Source organism: Melanostigma gelatinosum (assembly GCF_949748355.1).
Source record: "Melanostigma gelatinosum genome assembly, chromosome: 9".
Taxonomy (NCBI): Eukaryota; Metazoa; Chordata; class Actinopteri; order Perciformes; family Zoarcidae; genus Melanostigma; species Melanostigma gelatinosum.
In genome coordinates this window covers 24,835,303-24,851,925 of record NC_136642.1, presented here as the reverse complement: position 1 = coordinate 24,851,925, position 16,623 = coordinate 24,835,303, and the positions used below count along the sequence as shown (strand labels likewise).

At 45.7% G+C, this 16,623-nt stretch overlaps 2 protein-coding genes across 4 annotated transcripts; one reads left to right on the top strand and one right to left on the bottom strand.

The window, feature by feature from the left end:
- Nucleotides 1–47: 47 nt before the first annotated feature.
- LOC306782301 (2-iminobutanoate/2-iminopropanoate deaminase-like) lies at nucleotides 48–3,314 on the bottom strand. Of its 2 annotated transcripts, XM_079275601.1 has the most exons (6): nucleotides 3,162–3,314; nucleotides 2,447–2,552; nucleotides 2,051–2,105; nucleotides 1,895–1,963; nucleotides 543–598; nucleotides 48–449 (listed from the first exon to the last, which is right to left on the bottom strand). In XM_079275601.1, exons 1-6 carry the CDS (start codon nucleotides 3,224–3,226, stop codon nucleotides 390–392), a joined length of 411 nt encoding a protein of 136 aa, XP_079131727.1. In that variant the 5' UTR covers nucleotides 3,227–3,314; the 3' UTR covers nucleotides 48–389. The 2 variants fall into 2 exon arrangements, with proteins under 2 accessions (XP_079131727.1, XP_079131728.1); XM_079275602.1 differs by lacking the exon at nucleotides 2,051–2,105 and having other exon boundaries at nucleotides 1,895–1,997.
- Nucleotides 3,315–3,918: 604 nt separating this feature from the next.
- Nucleotides 3,919–16,450, top strand: pop1 (POP1 homolog, ribonuclease P/MRP subunit). Of its 2 annotated transcripts, none has more exons than XM_079274798.1 (16): nucleotides 3,919–4,002; nucleotides 4,243–4,354; nucleotides 4,902–5,036; nucleotides 5,334–5,509; nucleotides 5,632–5,892; nucleotides 5,992–6,079; nucleotides 6,232–6,410; nucleotides 6,559–6,833; nucleotides 6,950–7,043; nucleotides 7,118–7,226; nucleotides 7,503–7,622; nucleotides 9,208–9,329; nucleotides 9,472–9,663; nucleotides 13,648–13,802; nucleotides 14,404–14,619; nucleotides 15,271–16,450. In XM_079274798.1, exons 2-16 carry the CDS (start codon nucleotides 4,246–4,248, stop codon nucleotides 15,962–15,964), a joined length of 2,925 nt encoding a protein of 974 aa, XP_079130924.1. In that variant the 5' UTR covers nucleotides 3,919–4,002; nucleotides 4,243–4,245; the 3' UTR covers nucleotides 15,965–16,450. The 2 variants fall into 2 exon arrangements, with proteins under 2 accessions (XP_079130924.1, XP_079130925.1); XM_079274799.1 differs by having other exon boundaries at nucleotides 3,921–3,983.
- Nucleotides 16,451–16,623: the final 173 nt, after the last annotated feature.

Genomic DNA, 16,623 nt, shown 5'->3' with positions numbered 1-16,623 from the left:
AACCAGAAAAAGTTTAGTTAATATCAAGGAAACAAATCGCCACTTAAGCAAATTAAAAACATTTATTGTTGAGTAATATTTGATCATCCATCCTCTGATACAGTGAGCGAGGATACACAGTAGTGTCATTTAATAAGAGCAAGCAAGCTTGGATACTGATCAGCTCGTGTCAGTGAAACATGAGCAGAGGGAATTTAAAATACAGCGTTGTCTCCACACACGTCTCATCAACATCAATGAGAGGAGAAAGTGTGCCGGTTAGTGCTCGGTAGGAATTTAGTTTCATCAATTGTTGACGGCTCCACAAAGCAAGACACACGCTGTATAATGTTAAGTCATCATGGTTTTTCTTTGGGGGGGGGGGGGGGGGGGGGTGATAGATGTTCTTGTTAGGAAGCATCGGTCAGAGGGCCCAATACAGCAACTGCTTCAATCTCAACCAGTCCACCCTAGGAAAGAGAACAAGACAGAACATCAACGCTGTTTCCAGTTTGATGGATCCACCATAGAATCAATGGAAATGATGTTCATCAAATACTCACTCTGGGGAGAGCAGCCACCTGGTAGGCAGCTCTGGCTGGGTAGTTAGTGCTGAAGACTACAGAGCAGTACGTTTAATGCTTACGACACACACATTTAAACATCTTCAAATAAAACAGACTGTGAAACAATCCTGTGAACAGGAGCGGAACTTGTGATTTCTTATAAAGGATGTGTTATTTACTCCAAACATGAACTAATTAAAGATCCGACACACCAAGTTATAACAGGCAACATGTTAACATGAAACGCTCATCACTGATTAATATGAAATAAAAAGTATTTTTTGCATTTGACTTTGACTGTCACAGTAGGTACAGCACAGGTGTAACCAATAACACTAATTAGGGGCTCAGTCTGCTCAAGCATTCGTTAGAGTTATCACCTACACCTGTGCTCTTCCTGCAGAGGCACGTCGGTGAACAGCTCTTTTGTTACGGAACCGGCAGTTCATGAAAGCGTTTGTTGATCCTAACATTTAGTGTCAGGTAGGAGTCTAATGAAGAAAATCCTCGTGTGTTTTGAGACAACACTAATGCTGAACAGACACGCAAAGTCAGAATGTTGACTCTCAAAGAGAAAGCTAAATCACCTCTCAGTGAATTGGCAGCACCTTTCCAAAGTTTCCCTTTTACTGCAGCATGTGCACATTTCCACCACTTCCTTCTGTAATAAACCTGAAGGAGCCCTTACGGAAACGTCATCATGGAAAATCCAAATAATTCCTTTTGTTTAGAAACTACTTCCCATGACACTGAAATGGACACGGTGAATGTAGACGAAAGTCAAACTCTCCATGTTGAATATTTCTGAGTTTTGTTATTAGAGTATTTGGTCTGTCTGTGGAGCATCAGATGTGCGTGTTGTCTGGCAGCTGCTTAGTGACTCGGCAAACATCAGCTGTCCCTGTGCGGCGTGGTGATAAACAGCTTGTTTCATACCTCTGACTGGGCTCTCTTGACATATTTACAATACAAGGAGACTAATTCAAGGAGAACAATTATCTCAAGGACATGCCTGGACAAATATAGTAGCATTTACAGTGAATGAATAAATGGTGTATAACAGCAGTTTAGCACTTAAAACATGTGACGAATGAACCGTGTGAACAGTAAGAATGAAGCCAGTATGCAGCAAGGCTGTGACGAGGAAGCCTTCAAGTGACCATCACCTATGTAGTAACCAGTGTGTGCGCCTGGTTAATGCCGGTTCCCTGGCTTGTGCTGACACCCAGTGGGGAAGTATGTATTGCAAGTAGAAGTGTTGAACCTAATTAAGCTCAAGAAGTGTTTGTTTTTACCATGGCTCAGCAGCGATTAAAAATCCCATTGATAAGTGAATGAGTGATACTTACACTGCTTGTAGACGTCGTTGACACTGGTGAAGTCGTTCATGTCGGCTAAGAGCACTGTGGTTTTGACAACTGCAGCGGACAATGGAAAAGTGGATGTTGACACCTGTGACAAAACAGTTCTCCCCGTGTGAACTTAAGAGTTTATTTTTTCCTCACCATTGTCATAACCGCACCCAGCCACTTTAAGGATCTCACCCATATTCACAAGAGCCTGCGGGGAAAGAATCTCCAGATGTGAGTGCTCCCTTTTGTTTCATTTACATTTGCTCATTTGTGAGACTAGCTGCTGATAGAACAAGAGATTTAAATGAGATGCAAGCACCTGAAGACCGGATCAATTTACTCTCAATAATCAATTCTACTGATACACGTAGCAGCCTCTCGAATAGACTATGAGAAACATTCGAGATTAATTTAGTGACCAGAATAAAGTGGAGGAACAATAAACCACATCCCTACATTACTACAGTAAACAACCTAAAGATATTGGATTTTGCAGTGCTCCTTGTTTATGAATGAATGACTGATGGGAGGTGTTCCGTGGTGGGTCACCTGTCTGGTTTGGGCCTGAACACCTCCTTCCACCAACTGTCCACTGGCAGGATTCATCCCCAGCTGTCCTGAGATGTACATGGTCCGATCCACCAGCACCGCTTGGCTGGGTGACACACAAACAGGGACAAAGGGTCACCTACATGGGATTAAAGGCCGGGTTACCTCGATCAGAAAGAGTGTAAAATCCTCTTGTCCTTTATGGAGTTTTTTCACTGCTGCAGATGGAGAGCAGATGGACAGTAAAGATTTAGCTTCAAATACTATACCTCCACTTGCTTTGCTTTTCTCTCTTAACTCCCAGAGTCCATGTAATGAACTATGAATTAATTAGTATATTGTCTGCAAGTCAAGGTGAAGCCATGTACAATTTGACCCAACGTGTTGTTAATGCTGTCATACTACACTTCATAAGGAGCACTGCCAATACTTTGAGCACAGTTTGCTGTTTTCAAAGTTTATGCAATCTCATCTAAACAATGCACTTTGCGCCCAGACATCTCATTGGGTGACTGCTGCCCGACCTGCAGCCACTAACGACACAGCGCACTCTCCAATGCACTTAAACACAGCTATATGATTATATTGAGGAATACCAATAGCAATGACTCTCTTAACACCGTACCAACAATGTTGCTGAATGCTATGAATGTCATTTGACTGCTACTGAGTCAGCTGTTTGTGCGAGCTGTAACTCGGGCCGAGCTGTCCTCACCTGTACGGGCCGATAGCAGCAGGAGCTTTGGTTGTGCAGATAATCCTCCTGATTAATGCAGCCATTTTATTGAGGAATATGTGAACGAAACCAAGTGAATGAAACAAGTGCTGTAGCGGAGCTGTAAGCAAGGTCAACAAGAGCACTGGGTTACGTAAGAGCGCGCTACTGTAAATTACGTTTTAGACGCGCAAACACGTTTTTTATTTTCTATTTCTGTTCACACTATTTGTCATACTATTGAAATATGTAGTGCTTAATCAACATTTAACGTTACTCGTGACGAAAGTCCATGATTTCAAGAAAAATTGCGGTTCGGTTTGCATTATAATATTTAGTTGCGCCGATACACTACATTTCCCATGAACACCACGTGTCAGGAAGCAACATTACGGCAACCAACGTGAGGAAAACTCACATGGTAAGTGCACTATTTGTAATGTTACTGAAGACGTGGAGCATGTTATCCTGAAATGTCAAAGACACAATTCAGACAGGAACATCTTGAAGCAAAAAATATGTCAGTTGGGACGGAAGTGGAGTTTGGAGGGAGTTCTGGCAGTGGACGGAGAATGGCGGGAGTGCTGCAGAGCACTGTTGCGACTTCTTAAAGAAACGGGATTAGACCGTAGGATTTAGTTGGAAAACAGTGAAGAAAAGGTTACCCTGAAACTGCACACTCCGGTACAGTAGGTGGCGGTATGCACCTAACGTTATACAAGTTGGTTGCGACCCGCCAATCAAATTTAAAGAAGAAGAAAACTCACATGGTAGCTGACTGGAAGTAGAGAGGACGGCTACACTTTGAGCAACGTTTCTGACGTACTATAATACTCTATAGGTGAACATATGCTGTGGCACCATGCTTTACCTTCTGTTAGATGTATCGTATTCGTTGTTGTTAATTAGCTAGCTAAACAAACCACAACTTAACGTGGAGTAAAGGAGCTTAGCTAGCTGCTAACGCTAGCAATAGCTGATACTGGCAAGTCACGCTGGTGTTTGAAGTGTCAGCCTCTCGTGTAGCTAATCAGCCAGGCTGTCAGCTGGCGTCTAAAACGTGCCCTGTTGTTTTCTGTAGAAAATGTCTGCAGCTAAAGTGAAGATGCGCGAGAAGAAGATGAGAAACCAGCCCGCCAGTGTTCAGTACACATCCTCGTCCCAGAAGTACGGGGGGGACACTCCGGTCACCGGTACTGTGTCTTCTCTTTTTATCTATTCTGGTCCAACATGTCTGACTCTGTTCGTGTGATGCTGTATGCGCCCTCTTCAGATATCCGCCTGCGTCCTTACCGACACCATCGTTTAATTATATCTCTGCATGTCTGTGAATCAGTCAACATGACCATCAACACATCTCTTATATACAGGACACAGTCCATGTCAGCTCTAAGTATACTGCCTTCAACTTCTCCATTCTCCGACTTCTCTGGGCCAGAGTGGATCTTAAATCTCGAATTTATTCGAATGAACTCATTAGGGGATCTCTGGGTAAAATGAGCTGTGGGCTCCTATGCTGAAATATTCAAAACACAAATTAGTGTAAGAATATGCTAAGATTGCAAAAGCACAGTAATAATAACAATGATAAATGTTAAGAAACAGATTTTTACACAGGCTCCTCTTTCGGTCAGAACCACATGGATAGGCTACTATACATAACCCTGACATTTCTGTGCTTCTTCAACAAACACATTCTTAAAGCATGAGGAATGTGACAAAGTAATGATCTTCCCACAGGTGGTGGTGAGGGTCCATCTGGTGTCCATCCAAACACGGAAAGGACAAAGAACCGTCCCCAGCGGGGGGGATGGGTCCGAGGACACCAGTGGGATGGTGGAGACTACGCCAAGGAGATGCCCAAGTACATCACTGGTAAAGACGTTGTCCCACTCCTACCAACTCACATTTTACTGCATGCAGTAAATAAGGTGTTTTTTTTGTTTTCAAAGAATGCATAATGTCTCCACCGCCCCATGTGAATAGCTATTGAGATCCATCGTACACCATTTCTTATAGAAAATGATCAGATTTTACTCCTAGAGCCATTGCTTTCGTGTGTAAGTAAAGACACACGAACTTGGAACACTGCAAATGCAATGTGATAGTTGGATTACTGATGCATTACATTCAGTGCCTCCACCCTTCTCCCCTGCTCCCATCCATACTCAGCTGGACCTTTTGCCAGGGTGAGGGCGGCGGAGGTGAGCGCCATGCTGAAAGCCGTGACCAAGACAACGGGCAGCTGCCATGTGTTTGGAGCCCTGCCCAAACACATGAGGAGAAGGGCCATGAGCCACAACACCAAGCGGCTCCCTTGCAGGCTGAGAGATGTGGCCAACAGAATGGTAAAGCTCTGAATATTTCTTCTTCGCACCTTGACGTCCCACTGTCGTTCTACGTCTGGTGTTCCATAAGCCGGCCGTCCTTCTCCGAGCACAGTGACATTTCTGTGTCCTCCCTCCTCCAGCGAGAGAAGAGCTTCCAGGCCGGCTCCAAGAAGAAGAAGGAAGAGGCAAAGGGCAGGAGCCGCAAGGCCCGCCGCCGGCACGGAAATCTGCTGCTGGAGTTCAACCGCCGCCAGAGGAAGAACGTATGGCTGGAGACGCACATCTGGCACGCCAAGCGCTTCCACATGGTGAAAAAGTGGGGCTACTGCCTCGGGGACAGACCCACATACAAGTGCTACCGGCCTAGCTACAGGGCAATGAGCAACCACTGCCTGCTGCAGGTAACTGGCTTTCGTTTTTGTCCCAAAATTAGGATGTCATTAACGGGATTTCACTGCCAGTACGACAAGCTTGACCTTGTTTTGGTTTTGTTGGCTCAGGACCTGTCTTACTACTGCTGCATAGAGCTACAGGGAGAGGAAGACAAGCTGCTGGCTTCTCTGTCCCAGCTGACCAGCAAGGAGGCTGGTGAGAATACGCCCTACACCAACTACAAATACACACATTTGGTCTTCAATGCTCCAAAATATTAGGAATGTGGGCCTATTTTCCCAGAGGTAAAATTTTAAAAGGTTTGTTGGAACAATTGGTGTGATATGGGAGTGGTGTGTGTCTTCCAGGTCCCACATTTTCTGCAGCACTGTGTGTATCAGGGCAGAGACAGGGCAGTGTGGTGGTGTACAGAGCAGGACAGTACCCAATGCAGCCCCTGGGCCCTGTCACCTTCCTCTGGAGACCCCGTGCACAGGGCTCAGCCCACAGGCAGCTATGGATTTGGGCTCATCCCACTATTAAACAGGTGCAGTGGGTGCTTTATGAAAATCGAAAATATTTAGGATGTAATATTCTGACAATAATGTTTGGTGAAAGGTTTAATTGTAGTTGATATGATAGTGAATGGAGTGACAGCAAGAGGTTAACTCTACGTCGACGTGTGCTCCCTGCAGGACCTTCTTGCTGAGTTACAAACTGTCTGCCAGTGTTGTGAGGCTGTACTTCCTCCTGCTGCTCCAGCGGTGACACCTGCTGAGGTTGTTCCCGCCTTAGAACCGGAGACAAAACCTGAAAAAAACCCTGAGGCTAAGCAGATGACTGGAACCAAGAGAAAGCGAACCTGTAAAGATGCCAGTGAACCTCCTGCCAAGAAGATCCTGGGAGATGGAACCAGATCTCCCACCACCCCAGTTACCTGGAAGTCCAGCTCAAATGGGATAGTTATAAGGTTAGCGTAGTTAGTATGGCATTTAATTGAGACACAAACCGAGTAAAGTTTGGCTTCAATTCATTATTTTCACTCCAAATGGTGATGTGGATTATCTTATTTGACATCTGTTGCAGTGATCTCACAATGGAGATTGTACGCTATCGTCTGATTGGACCACAGTCCCATTCGGTTCTGGCGGAAACTATGGAAGCGGCTACAGACTGTGATGTAAGACTTATGAAATCTGTTTGCATTGCACTGTGAAGGACTGTTTTACATGAGGTTTTTGTTCTTCTTTGAAGGAAATGACTGAATCCCCGCCCTCTTCCCTGTGGTGGCCGGAGCACTGCAGAAACGAGAGCAAGATGAACCTGCATCACCAACAAGCCGACGTCTTTCGCCTGCTGAAAGGTCTATTGTTGTTGTTTTTGTCAATGTGAATCGAAATAGTATCGCATTCCATCAGATAATAGTTACTTTGTGCCGTCTAGTGAGGTACAGTCAGGGCCGTAGGTTTTGGACTGTGACACAATTTCTCTAATTTTGCCTCTTTGCTCGACTCCAATGGATTTGAAACGAATCAGTCAATATGTGGTTAAAATTAGAAAAATTGTGACCCAGTCCAAACACTCATGGCCCTGACTATGTGTGCATGTTCATCTGACCGTGACTGTGTGACTCATCCAGGCATCTGTTCGACTGGAGAGCTCCCCTCGGGCACAGTGCTGGGTCTGACTGTTGATGACCCCAGGCTGACTTTACCAACAACGAAGGTTAAAGCTTTACCCTGTGTAAAGCAGGAACAAGGTACAATCTGACCGAGCAGACACGCAGTGGAGTGTGAGCAGTTAGTTTACAGACACACCGGGTTAGAAGGCTATGCCACCATAGACAATTTGCCCAGACTCAAATCATACCCTCTGTTTTTTAATGTTGAATTGTTATACTTCATATAGTGTGCAGATAGACTGAAACGTATATACATAGTCAAGCTAGCAGAAACCTGACCATTAAATAAGACACACAGTTATTCTGTGCCATTTTTTATCAACCTCACGTTTATGCGCGTGGTGTTGAAAAAATAGATTTGAAGCCTAAATAAAGGCTTCAGTAGCTGCGATTCATTCATTCGATCAACACCACAGCAGCGGTCGTTGCAGACACACCTGGTGGAGATCTGCACTCGACTGAGAGCACCTCTCTAGACGAGCATAGAATCAGTCTGTTTCTGGTCATGAGGCTGTTTCAGTGAGTACACATCTGGTTCTGTGCTCCAGGGGGCCTCTGCCTGGCCATGCAGATGTTCCAGGTTCGAATCCTGGCAGGACCCTGTGCTCCAAACACAGTCTCAGTGACCGACAACAACTGATTCATTTTGCTCACTTCTGATAAAACGTGTAGTCCATCTCGTTACTGAAGAGCTTTTCTCAGTTTGCACATTTCTAGATCACAATAAGAGGCCAAATAAATCCAGTCAAACTTAAAAAATACAGAGAGAATGACATTTCATTGATGGTACTGTAGTTCTCTCATAATGTGTTCTGACCGTGCTTACACACATCCTTGTTTACTTTGCCAGTGCTTTGTCACTAGATAAAAGTGGTGTGGGGGAGGCGTACGGGTCATTGCAGCGCCTCAAAAGGCATCTTGAATTTCACACGAGGGATTCCACACATCTACAGTCTTCCATTGATACAATAAACGATAAACCAACACAAACATGTTTTGCTTTGCGTTTACCAGCAGCTTGATCAGCATTAGCAGCCAATTACATCCAGGATAATAAGGCCCGCCCTTAAAATAACCAGGAGTATTCAAGTCTGACTTGATATCACAAAATAATGATGTCACTAGTTTAACACGGGAGATTCACGTTTAACGGAGCTGCTGACATGCATTGGGGTTAAGGTTGCCCAAAGTGTGACTGGTTTTGTAGCATTTGCCAATAGATTGTGATAGTTACATGTTGAATCTATTTTAATTTTCAGTTTCAGAGCTGAGACGGTATCTGGAACTTCTCTCATTCACCAAAGTATTCTCTGATCACCACCAGACTCTGTACCATTACGACAACCATATCCTGTAATGATTGTCTTCATTGTAGCTCCAAGATCAATCTCATTTCTGCACACTCATTTTAAGAATCTGCAGTATTTACATTGTAGATTTAAAATAGGAAATGTCGTATGTGAACCCCAGTGGATGTGGCTGTTTGTCTGGCTGCGTGTCTTCACCAAACTATTCATGGATGCTCAGGGTTCATTACACCTGCATCATGTATGAATAATGTTGGGTGATAGATCAGACGTAGGGAGCTTCACACGTCTCTTCTGACGCGAGTGATGGCGGTCATACAGGAGCGTGCCATGTGTGTGCTGTGTGTTTGTTTCAGAGGTGGAAGAGGAGCAGAGGAGGGAGCTGGTGTTACGGGGAGTGCCAGCACACTGCTGTCAGAGTTCCCTGTGGGAGCGGTCTGTCCGGGACAACGTCACGGAGAACAAGATATCCGAGCAGGTAGTTAAATGTCATATCGGACTTTTCAGTGATGGTTATTGTACTTTTTCTTCACATCTTAGCCCATCGTCTCTATTCCGAGAAGCACAGGTGAGCTAAGATGTATGTCTCACCTCGAGCATGTTCTCCACATTGCCTACAGAAGCTGAACCGGATGAAGACCGAGGTGCTGGTGCCGGGCTCCAGGCTGAGCCCCACTCCGCTGCAGGGCCGAGTCCCCGTCCTGCTGGTTCACCAGCCTGGCAAGCAGGTGGGGCATGAGATGAGCTCCTGGGGTGCTGGGTGGGACCTGCTGCTTCCCAAAGGATGGGGCATGGCCTTCTGGGTCCCACTGGTAGGTAGCATGGACAGTGCAGTGAATTTCACCTCATTACCTTTTCATTTCTGCCTACAGTAGTAGTAGTATGGAAATAAAATAGGAGTAGAGGGGACATTCCTACTTAAAAAAACTGTGTGGAACTCTCCACTCTAACACATTTTTTGTTGTGGTCTTGTCTTTTAACACAGTGATTTTCAATCTTTTTTGAGCCGCGGCACACTTTTTACATTTACAAAATCCTGGGGCACACCACCAACCAAAATGACACAAAAAGACACTAACACAGTACATATAATACATATAGTTAATAATATAGTTTCTAAATCTATTTGTACTCAGTGTGAAACCTGGGCCTGTTTCGATGAACACAACATGGATATCCTGGCAGGAATGGTAGAAAGACAAATAAGCGAGATTTCAAAGGTCGCGTCTTCACAAAGTTCACTAAGCGCACAACATCATCCAACACAGGACCTAGATCTGCTGGTAAGGTCTTTGCAACGAGGGCCTCACGGTGCAAAAAACAGTGCGTAACAGTAACAGCTGGGTTTCTTTCTTTGACCCTACTTACGAAGCCTTTGATGCGCCCGACCATGGCTGCGGCTCCATCAGTGCAGACACCTGTGCAGTTTTCCCACGTAAGCTCGCTTTTGTCAAGATATTCCGACGTGACCCGAAATATTTCATCTCCTGTTGATTTTTCTGGCAGTGCCTTGCAAAATAGGAAGTTTTCTCTAATGGCTTCTTCATCCACAAAACGCACGTTGGCCAAGAGCTGACAATGTCCACTAATATCCGTCGACTCATCAAGTTGCAAGGCTAATTTCTTACTGATGCGCATCTTTTCCAAAACAACAGTTTCTATGTCCGCAGACATGTCATCAATACGTCTGGCAATTGTGTTATCTGAGAGAGGCACTTTAGCGATCTCTTTGGCCGCGTCAGGGCCGAGCATCTCATTCACAATGGCTTTACAAGCTGGCAGTATTAATGTTTCTGCCACGGTGTGGGACTTTTTTGTTTTAGCTACGAGTTCAGCAACAAGGTAGCTAGCTTTGAGGGCTCTCTTGTTTACCTTTGTGGTTTTTCTCAAAACAGTTGCCCGTTTCTCATTGTTTGTACGTAAGCGTACAAAATAGTCCATCGACTTGTTTTGAACGGAAGGGTGTTTCGTTTGGAGATGGCGTTTAAGCTTGCTTGGCACCATGGCGCTATTGGATAGCTTCTCACCACACACCAAGCACAGCGGACTCGGTGCCGTTGCATCCCCGGTGAACGTAAATCCAAATGAAAGATAGCTTTCGCTGTATTGCCTCGAGCTCACCGTCTTGTCTTTTTTATTTTGTCGACCACTCATACTTGGGCCTTCATCTGGGTCAGAATTTTGTCCAGGGCCCTGTTCGGCATTTGCATTTTCCCTTCTCAAAAACTTCTCCATCACTGTCACCTTTTTTTTTTTTTTTTTTCATCACTGTCACTTGCTCGTCTTGCTTTGATCCCAAACTGTCACTGTCACGTGTCGCGCAGCACTGACTATTATCTTTACAGGTATTTAAATCCCTCTGCTGCCACCCACTGCCATAGAAGAGTATTACATTATCTGCGACACTTTATTACAGCACAGACACCCGACAATGGTTAATTAGGTGATATTAGAAAATTTCCCACGGCACACCTGACGATCTCTCGCGGCACACTAGTGTGCCGCGGCACACCGGTTGAAAATCACTGTTTTAACAGATAATCTGTAAAGATGTTTAACATGGTTATCACCACAATTTCCTGTGGAATGCTGTATCTTCTTATGACCCATATGTTTCTCGCCCTCCATCGACCTTTTACACAGTGAACGACTGCCCTCCATTTGTTAGCCTCAGCTGTTCCCTTTATTTGTGGGCAGCCATAAGCTATGTCATTGTAACAATGCGGAAGTCTGTACAACGCTTGCAGCCACGGTGACACTATTGACCAGACACCTCTGGCAGCAGGACATGACCAAAAAAGGTGTTTTCGTGTTTCACTATCACCACAGGAAGGCCGAGGGCATTTTGCACCGCGGGTGCACAGTCTCCTCTCAAACACTGATTTACAACTTGCCAGGCCAAATCTCTGTGGTTATTTGATAGGATGGAGTCGTTCACGTTGGACCATACTATTTCTGTTTCATCTTCAGTTAGTGTGCCCACAGGGGGACATGTTCTACTTCTGTTCTTGTGATTTTATCATGTGACAGTTGGGTTGCACCTTGTTTTATGCATGAAACACTGTCATATGGGATGGTTTGTGGTGGCCTTTTGCCCCATGCTCTAAGCACACCAGGACTGACCCAAAACATAGCAAAAAAGGCCCAAGTTGGGGCTGCTTCAAACGAGCTTTCATGATTGGGGTCACAAACAGACTTTAGCTTGCTTTCAATGTCTGGGACACCTTTACCCGCTTCTCTAAAGGCCTGTACATTATTTCCCCTTTTAGCTTCTGGTGTTTGCCTCCCCATATGAATTGAAAAATGATTCTCCTCAGGGTCATCGTGAACCTATGTGGGATTGGAAAGGTTGTTGCCAAAGATGTCAAGGAGGCAAGAATTTCTGCTTTTATAACCAGGTCATTGAAAGATCCCTGTTTTGCTATTGGAGGAGCTTGCCCTTCACTTTTGGTTATTTGGACTCCCAATTGGTGTTTTCCATATCTTTTCCTATTTGTACTCCTAAGACTTTGATTGTATCTGTTTTATGTATCAGCCCCAGATGTTCCACTGGCTCCCTCCAGTTTAGGCAGAGAATATCACATTTAGCTTTATTAGCTTTGGTTCCGGAGGCCGCAGTCAAGTTGTCACAAATCAACTAATCTATGGAACACCTGGAGGGAAGTTCTTCAAATTTGGAACAAGATTCCACTTACCGTGCTTTCCGGACGATAGAGCGCACCGGTATATAGGCCGCACCAGCTGATTTTTAAAAGAAGAAAGAAGCTGTACATAGATAAGCCGCACTGGTCTATAAGCCGCAGGTGTCCCCGTTGAACAGCAAGATGCTTTTAACAGTACTAAAGTTGTCTTCTTCTATGAACATCATAGAAGAAGACAACTTTAGTTATTGCCTCATTGCTTTTCGTTTGGTAGCCGTGAGAGACCTTAGTCTGTAATGCAAGTATGTCTGCATGAAAATATGTACAAAGATATGTTATATATTCGCTAATGCTAATCGCAGTTAGCATTTCCCCATTGGCCGTAATGTTAGAATTAGCTTAGAAGCTAGCGCATCTTGCCGTTCAACCTTTTTTGTTAACAGTCCTAGTGAGAGGTAGGTCAAAGGTACTTCATCCATATTGTAGCGACCCTGTCAGTAACAGCTGGTAGTAGAGGGGTTGCTGGTAGCAACTGTTCTGTGTCGGGAGCTAGTAAATGTTGCGTTAGACCGGAACCGGAAGTTGTGGTTGTTGTTGTGGTGGAGAAAAGCTACGGAAAAATCCGTATATAAAGCGCACCGGACTATAAGCCGACACCTTAAAGCGTGGGGTAAAACGTAGCGGCTTATAGTCCGAAAAGTACGGTAACACGTTTTGGGCCATAATTCATGTGTTAATTATGACAATTTCACCTGAATATCTAATAGGATGAAATGATGAAGCTATGACATTTTGGGCAAACATGGATGTGAACCGCTGGTTGGTGGAGTTCCACAGCTGAGAGGCAGTAACTCTAGTTCAAACTAAACGTGCAGGGTTCCTGTTATTTCACCGAGGAGCTGCGAGGCCGCATGTGTACCGTGTATAATACATTGGATGTCAGTATGAAAGCTCCATGAGAGATGTTTTCATTACGTGGGTTGCCTTGTTCGTTCGTGTTTTGGGGCAGTTCCATTTAGTTTGGACAGGCACTGTGAAATGTTAAATGTACCTTGAAATTTAACGGCGGACTAGAAGCCCTCAGGTTTGCTCACTTTGTCAAGTTCCATGAACTCCAGCGTCCACCCGTCTCTGCTTTTTCTCTCCCTCTGCAAGGTGTACAGAGGCGTTCGCATCGGAGGCCTGACCATGAGTCTGAAACACTGTCAGAATAAAGGAGCCGCACACTTCCCCCATGATTACCCAGACTGCCCTGCAGGCGTTCGCTTTCAGGAGGAGCAGGAGGCCCAGCTCCTGGACAAGTTCGAAAGGTCAGCTGAAAAACTGCGCAGGAAAAGAACCCAGAATATGAACGTTGTGTTATTATTATGATGATGATCACTGTGGGGCCATGTTGTGCTGCCAAAGCTTTTGTGTATCTTGTAATGTTGTTTTGGCATATCACTGGTACGTCAGCCTGCTGATGGACAACAGAATATAGGACGTCCGTCCTACTGATGGAATTGTTTCAATATATTTGATTCACATGAGCCTTTTTAAACTGAGGGAAAATATTCTCAGTTCAATAAACACAGTGAGGTGATAATGAGACCATGCTGGAGGTGCTTTGTAGTGTTCTGTCACTTTATGACTGCAATCATCTGCTAGGAAAGGGAAACATTCACGAGCCGAGGTAAGTGGTGAGAACGTCTGTGGATTAGAGGGAAGCACTCCAGAGCTCTGACTCCGGTTAATTCCCATTATGCAGATCTGTGCCCACACTGCACACACGAGGATAATAAAGGCGCCATGCTGCTCTTCCTGTACTATCTAACCGAGCAGCAGTCATGATTGGTTTCATAAATTAGCAGCTTGACAAGGGTTTGACCTTCTGACCCCCCCCCCAACACCCCCCCCCCCCCCCACCCGCAGGCGTCCGCCCGCCAAAAGGACCAATTATATTAAACACGGCTGTCTGGCCCCGTTCTGTTGCCCGTGGCAACAGCTGGCCGAGGAGTGGGAGCTCATCTTGAGGGAAGGAGGAGAGGAGACCCACACCGCAGCGGAGGCCGACGTGGTGCTGGAGGAGGAGACGCCATGCCGAGACGTCACTGTCACAAAGCCTCCGAGCCGAGTCACTGTACTGAGGTACATGTTTGTCTCGTATACTTAACATTTGTTCTCGTCTTTTTTTTGTCATCCTCTCGCTTGTCTTATTGTGAAAATAAACTTGTGTCAGTATTGACTCAAGACACAACTGCTCAGTTTTACAAACTCCATTTTACATCGTGCACATCTAAATCACACTTCTAACGATATCAATGCGCTTGACTTTTAAAGGTCCCGTGAGAAGAAAGGTTCACCGTTTTTAGTGTGGGGGGGGGGGGTTTATTGGCGTCCAATCATCACGTTCCTGTTTGTTTTATAAAAGAACTCGACGCAGCTTTTGACAGGCGAGATGCATGGTGCTTCTCCTCCCGTCTACCTCCCTTTCATCATCACGTCCCTGATGAGAATACCCAAAGTACATCCAGCCTTAAATTGCTGCAATACATCACGGAGATTCGTGGAGGGGGAAGAGCTGCATCTATCCTCATAAAACCATCACAGCAGATTTGAGTAACGACTGACTTTATGAGGAAAAAATGAGATGGATTTTCACTGTCCATTGGCTGCCTTTTTCTTTTCAGCATTAGGAATTTAAAAATGTGCTTCAACCAAATTGCATGTCCCTCTTTGCATATCAATCACTTTTCTAAATGGATATTTTTTTTTGTTTCTTTTTTTGATGCTTCCCAGGAACAGAAAGTCGCTGAGGTTGCTCTCCAGTTGGTGCAGACCCACGACATCTAAAGGTCAAAGGGCGCGCGGCGGCGGGATGTCTCCTCTCGACCGGGCGGCCATGACGCCGTTTCTCTCGGCACATGGGACGAGTCTGGTGTGGGTGCGCCTGTCGCTGCTGTCCAAGGGCAGACCGGAGCGCCACGCCATGGTGTGCGTGCCGACCGCGGAGGACCTGAAGCTGCTGGACAAAGAGCCCGGCGGCAGCGGCCCCCAGGAGCCGCCGCACAGAGACCACTTTAAAAGTCGAATTAGACACCGAAAGAAAAGCCCCAAGACGGCTGCCGCCTCGTCTTTGTGTTCGGATGAGACGGAGGGCAAAGAGTCAGACCCTCCCCCGGCTTCTGAACTAAACCCCACCACATCTGAAGGGCCCAAATCCTCCCCCCAGTCTTCCCCGGACCTCACCTTCGGGCTGTGGCCGGACCCTCTGCCGAGTGTCACCGCTCACTGCTCCCGGGTGACGCTAGGCTGGGTCACCCAGGGCGACTTCTCCCTGTCCGCCGGATGCGGGGAGGCGCTGGGGTTCGTCAGCGTGGCCGGTCTCCTCAACACCCTCCTCAACCAGCCGGTGGGACACAGAGGGACGTTGCTGTTGCGCAACCCTGCGTCCCTGCACTACCGCTTCGCTAAAGTCAACCTAGAGGTGTGATTGAAGATCAACACGGCTTCTGTCCCGCAGAGGCCTGAAATGATCTGTAATGAAGTCGCATGCTGCTTCATTCACGCAGTGATCCCTGTGCCCTGATGGGGCACTGACGACTTGATGGCATGCAGTTACTTGGTGGCGTTGTTGGACAAATCTTTTTTTTTTTTTTTTTTTGTGTGTATATTTAACTCTGGGAGGCATCCTGGTGGTTTCAGTTGAGAGAGGCTGTTTGTGTTTTCATACAGACGCCTGTGGCCGAGGAATGCTCCACAAAAGAGATACAACCGGGTTTCCAAAATGATTTTTATGAATTTATGAATGAATTTTACATCCTTCTAAAATACGCTCATTATGGTCTTAGATTCTTTTCTTTTCTTTAAAGGTCAAATTAATGTTTGAATTTGAGAAACGTCTGTTTCGGTTTGAAAAGCGCCACTGAATTGAAACTTGTTTGAACATGAGCTAATAAAACACCCATGCTGCATTTAGCAGAGTTTGTCCTCTTTGGTTAATTGCTGTCACTTCCTGTTGAAGTGTTCCAGCACCGTGGCCTGGCCCTGGTAAGCAAATGCACTGAACTGATGCTTTACTGTTCTTTTCATAGCTATACTGGCATGAACACTGCTTTCCCACACATCCCATAATGTGTAGGTGGCAGATAA

What these genes read in the sequence shown, in the direction of transcription:
- LOC306782301 (XM_079275601.1), bottom strand. Translation starts at nt 3,226, where the DNA reads ATGGCTGCATTAATCAGGAGGATTATCTGCACAACCAAAGCTCCTGCT. An exon ending in GCTGCTATCGGCCCGTACAG is followed by an intron (nt 2,553 to 3,161) that starts GTGAGGACAGCT and finishes TGTGTCACCCAG; the next exon opens with CCAAGCGGTGCTGGTGGATC. An exon ending in TTCAGGCCCAAACCAGACAG is followed by an intron (nt 2,106 to 2,446) that starts GTGACCCACCAC and finishes CTTTCCCCGCAG; the next exon opens with GCTCTTGTGAATATGGGTGA.
- pop1 (XM_079274798.1), top strand. Translation starts at nt 4,246, where the DNA reads ATGTCTGCAGCTAAAGTGAAGATGCGCGAGAAGAAGATGAGAAACCAG. An exon ending in GAGATGTGGCCAACAGAATG is followed by an intron (nt 5,510 to 5,631) that starts GTAAAGCTCTGA and finishes TCCCTCCTCCAG; the next exon opens with CGAGAGAAGAGCTTCCAGGC. An exon ending in TGGCCTTCTGGGTCCCACTG is followed by an intron (nt 9,664 to 13,647) that starts GTAGGTAGCATG and finishes TCCCTCTGCAAG; the next exon opens with GTGTACAGAGGCGTTCGCAT.